Raw genomic sequence first — 12119 nt, forward strand, 5'->3', positions numbered from 1 at the left:
ACCCCAAAATGTGGTAGTATTTAAATGCCGCCTCAGTTCATGGTCATTTAGGGATGGATGATTAAAGTCAGATTTAAGGTGATGTCTGCATCCCATGAATGAATAAATGTTAATGTGCAGTATGTTCCCTTCCTCAGGAAAGATTATATTTGTCATAGAAAGAGTGTCAAAAAGGTTCACCAGGTTGGTGTAGAAACAAAGAACTGCAGATGCTGGTTTACAAAAAAACCCACAAAATGCTGGAGTAACTCAGTTGGTCAAGCAAAATGGCGAGGTGAGGTTTGGGTTGGAACCCTTCCTTATTCCAAAGACATGCAGCTTTGTAGGTTGTTCAAGAAGGAACTGCAGATGCTGGAAAATCGAAGGTACACAAAAATGCTGGAGAAACTCAGCGGGTGCAACAGCATCTATGGAGTGAAGGAAATAGGCAACGTTTCGGGCCAAAACCCTTCTTCAGATGTTGGAGGGCAGGGGGGATCACAGAGAGGGGGCAGTTAGAGAGGAGGTTGTGGAACTGTCATCGGAGAGAGGAGGAGAACTTCTTCAAAGTAGGCATACCTTGAGGAGATTTCGCAGTGGAGTAGACAAAGTGTTCAAGAAGGAACTGCAGATGCTGGAAAATCGAAGGAACACAAAAATGCTGGAGAAACTCAGCGGGTGCAGCAGCATCCATGGAGCGAAGGAAATAGGCAACCTTTTCGGGCCAAAACCCTTCTTCAGTTTTTGTTGGAGGGCATTTGTAGGTTAATTGGCTTCTGTATATTATCCCCAGTGTGTAGGATTGAGCTAATGTGCAGGTGATTGTTAGGCCAAAGGGCCTGATTCCTAGCTGTATCTCTAAAATGAAAACAAGATCAAGGGTCAGTCATAACTTCATTGAAGGCAGAGCAGGATCAAGAGAATACATAATCTGCTGATGTGTTTCTAAGTTTGGCCATTAGTATTTTGCTTCAAATGCCCACATTTCAAAGAAGGGAATTGAAATATTTGTTTTATATTTTCATTGAAAATATGTATTTCAATTCTACTTTTGGCTTTAGATTTCAGGTGAGGAGGTTAACATAACTTTCAGTAACAGGAGAGGGTATTACATATTCTAATCATTTGTAAATGTTCACAGTTGATATTAATCGACTTGTTTTTTAAGACTGTGCCTTAGTTATAGATGCTGTGATGTCTAAGCAACAGAATATATTGCCCAAACTACCACCAAGCCAAATAAACCAGTCTCTGTAGTTAACTGTAGACTTTGCTGAAAAAGTAATTAACCTTCACTGTCTTCTTGAAAAATAGTATTATTAATTCCCACCTTTTATTCAACCAATGAACTCTGGTCCATTAAATACGAGTGATTATCTAATATATCTCACTTTCAATCACACATTTGCAATTCAATCACACATTTGAAACCTATTAAGCTTTTAGGATAATGGCCATGATTGCTGATGATTTCATCATCTTTACCTTACAAGCCTGACATAAATTCTGGGATCTCCGCCTATACCTAGTCTGACATGGAAATCAGAAAGTTCCAGCATAGGTCCTGTGATTCAACTTCACAGCATGACTCATCATGGAGTACAATAAAAGAGCAATAACTTGGTCGAATGGCCCTGCAGCTATGATATGACCTCACCAGGAAATTCTGTGCCAGATCTAGTCAAGTGGACTTTATCACCATATGCACATGTACGGTGAGGTACAATGAACATTTTGCTTGCAGCAGAATCACTGGGAGATTATTATAGAAATATTCCAGAAAATTGTTTTATGATTTTTTTTTAAATCTCTAAGAGCTTGTTAATTTAGATTTGAAGGCTGTTTGTGTTCTGAAAATATTTTAAATACTTTTTTTTGCTTTAAACCTTTTAAAGCTCACCTTTTATTTTTTTAATTAATTCAATATTAGTCTCATAAACATTCTGAAGTTTTTAACTAATTTACTCCAAAGAACAGTCTCAACCCAAAAGATGTTGAAAATCATTTGTAAATGTTTGAAATCCAGTCTGAAAAAAAGTCTCAATCCGAAATGTCACCTATCTATGTTCCCAGAGATGCTGCCTCACCTGCTGAGTTACTCCAGCACTTTGTGTCCAGAAGCTTTTTACAAAAATATTAGCCTTTAGCAGTGCCAATTAATTGCTGCAATGTGACTCAGATGAGTCTTTTGTTTCCACATGTGTTATCCTGATCATATCTTACAACCTTTCTAATGCTACAGGGCACAAGCAATAAATAGTCCCATTGTTTGCCTGAAGCTTTCTTGGGGATGGAAACTTTAATCAAAGAATTGTTAGCTCACTGCTGACCAAAAAAATTGGGCCATGAATTTGTGACAAATTTCTCTGATGCTGCTTTACTTCTAACAGTTTCTGAAAATCAATCGCTGTGTCAAAAAATGGACACATGATTAAAACAGACGCAAAATATATTCTTTCTTGAATTTGCAGGGATAGGGAGAGAGGGCAGGCAAGTGAAATTGGCTGCATTGCTCATTCACAGAGTTAGGGATGGAGTCAACCAGCCAAGTGTATCTAACATTTTTAAGGGGTTGGACAGGCTAGAAGCAGGAAAAATGTTCCCAATGTTGGTGGAATCCAGATCCAGGTGTCACACTTTAAGAATAAGGATTACAGAAGGCCAGTGGAGGCCAATTCACTGGATGTTTTCAAGAGGGAGTTAGATATAGCTCTTAGGGCTAATGGAATCAAGGGATATGGGTAGAAAGCAGGATCGGAGTACTGATTTTGGATGATCAACAATGATCATATTGAATAGCAGTACTGACTCGAGGAGCCAAATGGCCTACTCCTGCACTTATTTTCTTTGTTTCAATATTTCTGTGGCCTCCTTCCTTTCAATGTTTCTAAGTGGCCTCCTTCCTTACTGATTCAGTACAGCACAGTGGCACAGCTGGTTGCTAAACACTTTAATTCCCCCTCCCATTCTCATACTATCCTTTCTGTCCTGGGCCTCCTCCACTTTCAGAGTAAGAACCAATGCAAATTGGTTGCACCTCATATTTCGCTTGGGCAGCTTACAACCCAGCAGTATATATATTAATTTTTCTAACTTCAAGTAACCCTTGCTTTCCCTGTCTCTCCATCCCTCCCCCATCCTAGTTCTCCGACCAGTTCTACTGTCCCCCTGATTAAATATTACTGATTGTAAGCCGCATTGTCACCTTTCCCTCAGCTAATAATGAGCCATTCTACATTTCCTTATCATCATCTGCTTTGATCTGTCAACTTCACACCTTAACCTTCCATATCTCTAGACTCACTCTCCCCCCTGACTCTCAGTCTGAAGAAGGGTCGCGACCTGAAACGTCACCCATTCCTTCTTTCCAGAGAAACTGCCTGTCCCGTTACTTCAGCATGTTGCGTCTATCAGCTGGTAGAGCTACTGCCTCGCAGTTTGAGAGGACTGGGTTCAATCCTGATCCCAGGTGCTGACTGTGTGGATTTTGTGCATCCTCGCTGTGACTGCATGAATTTCCTTAGCTACTCTGGTTTCCTCCCACATCGCAAAGGATAAGAGAGAAAGAGAAGTGACCAACAGTGCTCCAGTCACTGAGAAGCCTTTAGATATTTAAGTAGAAACTATTAGTGACGTAAAGTATTTTTGAACTTGATGGACTTGTTTCTCAGAATACAAATATTTTGTGAATCCGAAAACATGATCTTCTCCTGTGGTTGCAAAACATATGAACTGAGTTCCAAAATTAGAAAGGTATTGGGACAGGTAAATGCAAAACATATGTACCAGAATAATGAAAAGGGAATGGTGCAATTTTAATGACGTCTTATTCAACAAAAAATGTTTTGTCGGTAAATGCGCAGGGTGATTCAGCACATGCCTGCTGAAACAGGTCATGTAATGAGTCAAGTCAAACACACGTCAAGATACAACACATATCTATTAAATCTACATACAGCAAGTATCTGCAGTCATCACATCTCCGAGCTGTTATTCATTTCTGAATAGCGTAAGCAGACTCTTGATAATATGAAGTAAATAGTAGGCAGAGTTACTAACAAATACTATAATTGGCTAGTATGAAATAGCCAATCTACATCCTTCCTTCTAGAAACAAAAGAAACATTGGTGGCTAAGCAATATGGGAGGGATATTAATAATACATTTGCAGAATTACACAAAATCGCCATATCTAACAGGTGGCCTGCGAACCCTTCCGGCCCGAGCGCGGTACGAGTTCGCCCCACCTCCTTTCAATGGAGAAGAAACCGGGGAGGGAACTGGGGAAACGACCAGTGGCCCAACAAGCAGGGAGGGTGACGAGATTGGCGAGCTAGGCACCATGCGCCACGGGGAGACCGCGGTAGGAACAGTAGGCGGTAGTGGGGACGCGGGACTGACTGTGGGAGGGTATACAAAACGCGAGACATCAGGATATGGAGTCGCAAGACGCTGTTCCTTCACCGGAAGGATATGTTGACGGTTGCGTCTGTAGATGGCTCCATCCGCTTCGACCAGATAGGAACGCGGCTTTTTTGGCACGGCCGTAGATGTGGCCCAAACGTGCATAAGCCCTTGTTTGTCTGGCGATGGACCACTTGTCCACGAGCGAGAGGTTTAAGTGGCTTGCTGGACTTGTCAAAGAAGCGTTTCTGCCTGTCACGTTTGGATTGTAGTTGCTTCTGAACCGTAGTCGGGGAACAAACTTGTTGCTGCAGAATCTGGTGGGACACAGGCAAGGCAGCAAGGGTCTGGCGAGACATCAGTTGTTGGGCTGGGGAACCCAGTATGGGATCCTGTGCAATGTTTCTTAGGTTAAGCAAGTCCAGGTACACGTCTGATTTGGCAAGGCACGACCACTCCATCAGTTGTTTTGCACTCCGGACCGTGCTTTCAGCTGGACTCTGGGAATTCGGGGCTGCTGGTAATATGTTGAAAGTCCCAAATGAACAATAAGGGGGAGAGAAACCTTCATGCCACACGGTAGCCAAAATTAACTGAGAGCCATATGTTACTGAAAAACATATTGAAAACACTCAAAGCATGTAATCCTCCTACCATGCTTTTATTGGGCTTTTATTTATTTTTATTGGTATGACTGTATGGCAAATCAAATTCCACGCTGGTTGCAAAACATACTTGACTAATAAAGTATGAATATGATTTATTTTCATCAGTTATATAATTATAAATAAAATTATGATATATTCAAGCATTTCTGTGAAAATTCTTCATGCTTAGCTCAATCACAGGGAAATTTACAGTTATCAGACAATCTGCAAATTAACAGGTATCATAATCCATAGAGGCAGGCAATAAAATATTCCCCAAGGAATCTCCCGACATGAGGTTAGAGATTTTTAATTAGCTCAACCTCAGCATGATCGAGAAAGGCAATCAACCTGCAATTAACAAAGAACTGTCTTGGGAAGAGCAATTAAAAATTAAACAGATGAAGATCGACCTCAGCCAAGAACAAAATAGATACAAATTAAACACTTCTTGACACATTATTTTTTTTAGAAATGTGTGCTATTTTCATCCACAATGATTATTGAAACTGTTTGAAGAGATGAATTTGAAGTTTGAATTTTTGTATGACCTTTTTTTAAGTTCAAATGAGAGGAGTGCCAATTGTGTTATCTAAAGTTTTGTCAATATGAAGTTGGTGGTCCTTTTCTTTCTCGTTATCTTCCTTAAGGGCAGCAGAGTGGCACAGCTGGTAGAAATGTTGCCTCGATCCTGACCTCGGGTGCTGTCCGTGTGGAGTTTGCACGTTCTCCCTGGGACCACATACGTTTTGTCCGGGTGCTCCGGTTTTCCTCCCACATCCAAAAGCCATGCAGGTTTGTAGGTTAGTTGGCCTCTATAAAATTGTCCCTGGTGTCTAGGGAGTGGATGAGAAAGTAGGATTATGTAGAACTAGTGTGAATAGGTTTTGTTTAATTTAGTTTAGAGATACAGCATGGCAACATGCTCTTCGACCCACCTAGTCCACGCTATCCATTTATCACCAATTCACACTAGTTCTACGTAATCCCTTATTCATATCCACTCCATACACACGAGGGGCAATTTGCAATGGTCAATAAACCTACAAACTCACACATATTTGGGATGAGGGAGGGCACAGAGTACCCGGAGGGTTATCGATGATCAATGTGGACTGAATGGACTGAAGAACCTGCTTTCATGCTGTATCTTTAAACTAAACTAAACCGAATTTCATCCAAATTATTGCTGCCTTTTAAAATAAATTTTAATTATCTTGACGACATCATAAAGCACTTAAACAATTATTTGTAGAGTATAGTGAAATTTGAACAAATGCTGCTGATAATTTATGAATTTATGCCCAGTAAAAATGAATCAATTAATTTTACTTTTGTAAAGACTGGCTATAAAACTACAGAACAGCTGCCTAATTTAGAAACAGCATGATTTTCAGTGATGTTGATGGCTGATTTGCAATATACTCTTTAGATCCAGGTGGCAAATTGAAAATCCATCCAACCTTGTTGCTGATGGGGGGTCAAGATGTTAGTGTTAGACGCAAGAAGATTAATTCTTTCAGAGAATAAGGAGCAATGTTCGAACCACAGATGGGGAGTTGATCGTAATTTTTTCATGGATGCTTTTTGGGAAACATTTTTCAATTTGCTCTCTATGTATATTTATAAAGCCTAAATTCCTATCCACTCTTTTTAACTGCATTCTTGTCCTGTCCCTAACATACGGTGACTTCTACAGATAGAATCCAAGATCACCCCTGAATTAAAATTTGTCCCCTTTAATTAGTCTTGCCTATCCTTGGCCTACCTATTACAAAGTGACATTCATTTTGCGACTGTCACATTAATGTGAATCTAGGCATTCCATGAGTAAAGCCAGCAAAATGAAGTACTATTTAATTTGTTCTAACATGTTCTAGTGTGTGCAAACATTTCTTCAAGTTTACAGGAGTCTGATGTTTGAGAGTCTTGTGGGTACTGATTCATACTACTCCACGCTGCCCTTTATCTACAAGTACAACAGCACTATCCATGATGTGTGAATTCTACTTGAGCTCTTGTCTAGACACTCATGGGATTGTTTTTGCACAAATATATTGCTGCTCTCCCTGAAGATAGTGAATGTTTTTGAAATGAGGCTTAATGCAGGACAACAATAATGATCAAATCAGTTTTGTCAATTATGAGTGTAACTCATGTTCCTATAATGTCTCGAACTACTGAACATACAATAAGTCATCCCAGCGGAGAGTCATATCAATTGACTGAAGCTAGTCGTCCAATTATTGCTCCAACATTCAGTCTGAAGAAGGGTCTTGACCCGAAGCGTCATCCATTCCTTTGCTCCAGAGTTGCTGCCTGTCCCGCTGAGTTAATCCAGCATTTTGTGTGTACCTTCAGTTTAAACCAGCATCTGCAGTTCTTTCCTACACATTGCTCCAACATTTCTGACTTGCTAATCATATGTAAAAGTTGTCAGTGCATTGCCCTTTATAAATCTACCTTTCCTCATCACCCTTTAATTTCTTAAATGTCTAGTTATCTAATTTTCCCAATCTGTTCACAGAATTATGGGCGGCACAGCAGTAGAGTTGCTGCTTACAGCGCCAGAGACCCGGGTTCGACCCTGACTACAGGTGCTGTCTGTACGGAGTTTGTATGTTGTCCCTATGACCACATGGGTTTTCTCCGGGTGATCTTGGTTCCTCTCACATTCCAGACACATACAGGTTTGTAGGTTAATTAGCTTCGGTAAAAAATTGTAAATTGTCCTAGGATTGAGCTAGTGTATCGCTGGTCGATGCGGGCTTGGTGGCCAAAGGGCCTGTTTCCACATTGTATCTCTCTAAAGTCTAAAGGATCAAACTTTTCACATTGAGAGTAGGACAGATTCAAACAAGAGGACATGACTTCAGAATTAAGGGACAGAAGTTTATGGGTAACATGAGGGGGAACTTATTTACTCAGAGAGTGTGGAATGAGCTTCCAGTGGAAGTGGTGGAGGCAGGTTCGATTTTATCATTTAAAAATAAATTGGATAGGTATATGGACGGGAAAGGAATGGAGAGTTGTGGGCTGAGTGTAGGTAGATGGGACTAGGGAAATATGTGTTCGGCACGGACTTGAAGGGCCGAGATGGCCTGTTTTCCGTGCTGTAATTGTTATATGGTTATATGGTTAAGTGTATAATATGTGTATCTGATAATTATTTCCTAGGAGGAGGAAGTGTCACATCTGCACCATGGTTTCTCTGTAACGTTAATTCTGTATTACGCAGAACATAGAACAATACAGCATAGGAGCAGGCTCTTCAGTCCACAATGTCTGTGCCAAACAAGATGTCAAGATAAACTAATTTCATCTGCCTGCACATGATCCATATCCATTCATTTCCTGTATATCCATGATTCTCAGCTTGGGTTTTGCTCCTTCACATTAGATGTTAATGATGTGCTCATTCCCGCCATCAAGAAAGCTGTTGACCCCTTACTAGCCTTGTTTCACTTTGTTGATGAACTGAAGCTTAGGTATTTCATTATTACCACTTCTATCATTTGGTTGCCAATAGAGCAAAACCTTGCGTTTGCAGTTTTAAGACCATCCCTCAACACTTTCATTGGGAAAGCATTTAAGATTGTTGAATGGAATTTATGCCAAGAGTCTCGGGGATTGTTTGTTGGTGACCATACACTGATCCCAAGTCACATCTTCTGAGGTCAGCATTGATAAAAACGTTTAGATTGTGCCCTTCTCATGACTATGTAGCCCATCATTCGGAGTCATAATGTAAATTGTTAAGGACCTGCTTGCACACAGATATTTTGCTATAACTGAGGACCTGTTGCCCCAGTCTTAGATAGTGATCTTACTTGGGGCTCTTGTCAATTCATGCATCCCATTTTCTATTTGTTGAACTCTCAACATATGAGCCAAAATAACAAATGCATTCCACATTTCAATGCCTTATTGAACTTACAAATGCTTGGAACAATCTCAGGATCTAGTTAGATGGATCAATTCCAATGCCCACAAATTTAAATTTAAGAAAGTCCAGATTATTCCATAACATTAGTGAGCAAATCTCAGATGTATCCAATTCATTAGTAAACCAAGTGTCCAGAAAATCTTTATGAGTTTCACACATCTCATCAACCCACCCATCGTACTGGAAACCCATCAGTGGATTTCTTCTCAAAAGTACAGCCTTCCATTGGATAAGCATGGACCACTGTTTAAAGTGTGCAATACAATTATTGACTTTCCACAAATGAGGGATATTGTCTTGTATGTTATCACAAGGCCAATGAAATTGGATTCACAATGCCTGTCATCAAGGAAGTTGACCGTGTCCTAAGTTGTGGAGACTTAGTACAAATATGATACATCAAAGAAATTAGGAGAAAGAAGGCAAACTACAGGGCAATGTCTGCGCTTCCAGACCTGGCAAATCTACATAGGCAGTGAAGTCAATCCACTTTTCCTTAAAAAATACAGAATAATTTGCCAAAGAGGTATTAGACAGTGGGTCAAGGGAGGGTACACAATGTTAACAAGTAGCCAGAAAATATTAGAATTGAAAGAATAGATGACATTGTTGAACATTGGATAGCTAATATTATCCTTCTGCTGAAAAATGTAGGGATCAGATCTCTTTGGTTATGCTGATGAAATAAGTTCTGGCACAATAAGAATCATGTGTGTGTGTATAATATGATGCTTTCTGAGACCTTGCAACTGAAAGCAATTTATCTGGAGAAGCAGGTTCCAAGATATGTAATTCAACAGCATTTGGTTTTGCAGAAATGCACTCCATATTGGAGCATGCCAGAAAATCCCCACTTTCCTGCTCTCTTTGACCTTTCCTTTGCCCAATACATACAATAAGACTTCTTTAAAATTGTACAACTGAAAAAAAAACATTTTCATTAGCTTTGAGAGATGGGAAAATATATTGGAAAACACTCCTAGACAAAGCAATATTGACAATATTTAACACCACAGTCCATTCTAGTGCCATAATTGATGGTTCACAAACAGGAGGAAAATCCATAGTATCATTTCATACTCCGAATTATATATTTCCACACATTGTTTGCCCATAAACATTGCAACTTTGCATTACAAAAATAGTTTGTATTCTGTGAGTCAGATTAAAAGCACATCAAACAGTGTCCTGAAGAGTATTTGCCTGGTCACATTTAGGTATTCCTAATAAGTCCGTCTATCATATATTGTTACATTTTGAGTATGATTGCTGAGCCAACAATTCAGTACTGTAGTTTGGGATGGACCTATCTGCATACATATTTTTCAAGCAGTATTTTTCTCTATTTTACCTTGTTTTCATCCCTAAATGCAATTGTTTCATCTGTGGTACTTCTGCCTTCAACTGTCAAGTTCCAAACCTAAAAAGTTCCCTTCCACAGCTCTTTGAATTTCTATCTTATTTTACTGCTTTAAGAAGCTCCTTAAAACCTACCATTTTTGATCAAGCACGTGATTACCTGCTTCAATATCTGCTTCAATAACGTGGCTGAGCATGAGGCTGAAGAAGGGTCCCAACCCGAAATGTCACCTGTCCATGTTCTCCAGGGATGCTGCCTAACCCACTGAGTTACTCCAGCACTTTGTGTCTTTTTTTTAGCATCTTCTTGTTTTGTTTGAATATGCTCCTGGGAAGCAATTTGAAATTATTTTCCTACAATGAATACATTCTACGAATGAAAACTGTGTAGTCTTCAAAAAACATTTCTGCACCACCTTAAAGTCAGAACACATTGGTTAAAGAATGGCTCCAATAATCAGTTAGTCGTGCCCCTAATACTTATACAAGGATTTGAAAGCGCATATTTCAATGCGGTATTGCAGATGTTAATAAAGTATCGGTGGTGTCAACATGCAAATAAAATGTAGCTAAAGCTCCACCATCTATTCAATACAAGTTAATAAATTCATCTCACATTGATAGGAGTCATAGATGGAATTTTCCATTGACCCAATAATGAATAACATCTAAAATAGATCAGCTGGTCATTCAACTAATTTGTGATTGTAAGATCTTATCATGAAAAAAAATAGTTCACTTGTTTGCACACTTTACAACCTTCACTCCAGTCCACATGCAAAGTACTTTGTTGTTCAGCACTAAATCACTTTTAAGTGTTTTGAAAAACTTATTCGTCTAATTGCACAACTGAATGTCCACATTCTTAAATCACATGTTATAATGTCAGTGAACATTTGAAGTTGGTTATTAGGATGGACAGAGTTAAGCCAATTACTTTCATTCTTACTCACATAAGTCAGATCGAAGTGGTAATGTGTCGTTAGAAGAATTTGGGTTATATACTCTCCAAGTTCCTTTCATTTTTAGTGAATAAATATTGGTTTCACCCAGAAGTCACCATCCAGGTCAGCAAAAATTAATCAACAGCACATACTGTCCTGTCAATGATCCTCTCGTGGTCACTTGATACATCAGTATGTCTCTTTTGTGTGACATCACTTTAGCCAGCAAGCAATGCAGAGGCTAATTTAGCTCAGGAGGCTGACCTCAGCTATCCACCCATGTATGTTATCCATGTTTACGATAGCAAAACAGAGGTTCATTATTTGTTTTATATAAAAAGCCAGAAATTTTTTACTCAGATTTTATGAAATATTTCTTTATTTCCATATGACATCATGAAAGTCAACTCTATTTGCAATTACTTATTTCACTGCTATCTTTGTTTTCTTTCATTTATTCTGATATAAAGTAGACAAAACAAAATCCCAGCAATATAAGTACAACTTCCAGGACAGAGAAAGTAATTGTGCAACAGATGGCTAAAAAGTAGCAAGGTAAGCATCACAGTTTAATTCTTTTCATATATAATGTTGTAAAAACTGATTATAATGCATCTGAAGGTAGACCATGGGCACTGCTGGAGATCTGGTAGATTCTATATTCAATATCTGTTTCTGGGCACAAGAGTTTCAAACGAGGATGTTTACTCTAATTTGTTTAGCCAGGAACTTGTTACATGTAATGCTTATTTGTATCAGGGAATGCAATTATATCCTCTGGTCATGTGATATATTTATATAACGACATAAAAACACACCACACTTCTCTCCCTCCTTAAA

The 12119-nt window shown here is 39.2% G+C and overlaps 1 protein-coding gene across 1 annotated transcript in view; it reads right to left on the bottom strand.

The window, feature by feature from the left end:
- The window catches only part of tmc1 (transmembrane channel-like 1), a 54930-nt gene extending 43463 nt beyond the window's left edge, over positions 1-11467 (bottom strand). Inside the window, exon 1 of the mRNA XM_055633086.1 lies at positions 11289-11467. Coding sequence (XP_055489061.1) covers positions 11289-11358 — 70 coding nt within the window. The 5' untranslated portion in view covers positions 11359-11467. The remainder of the gene's footprint in view (positions 1-11288) is intronic.
- Between the last annotated feature and the right edge of the window lie 652 nt (positions 11468-12119).

This window comes from Leucoraja erinacea, chromosome 3 (genome assembly GCF_028641065.1).
Source record: "Leucoraja erinacea ecotype New England chromosome 3, Leri_hhj_1, whole genome shotgun sequence".
NCBI classification, from domain to species: domain Eukaryota; kingdom Metazoa; phylum Chordata; class Chondrichthyes; order Rajiformes; family Rajidae; genus Leucoraja; species Leucoraja erinaceus.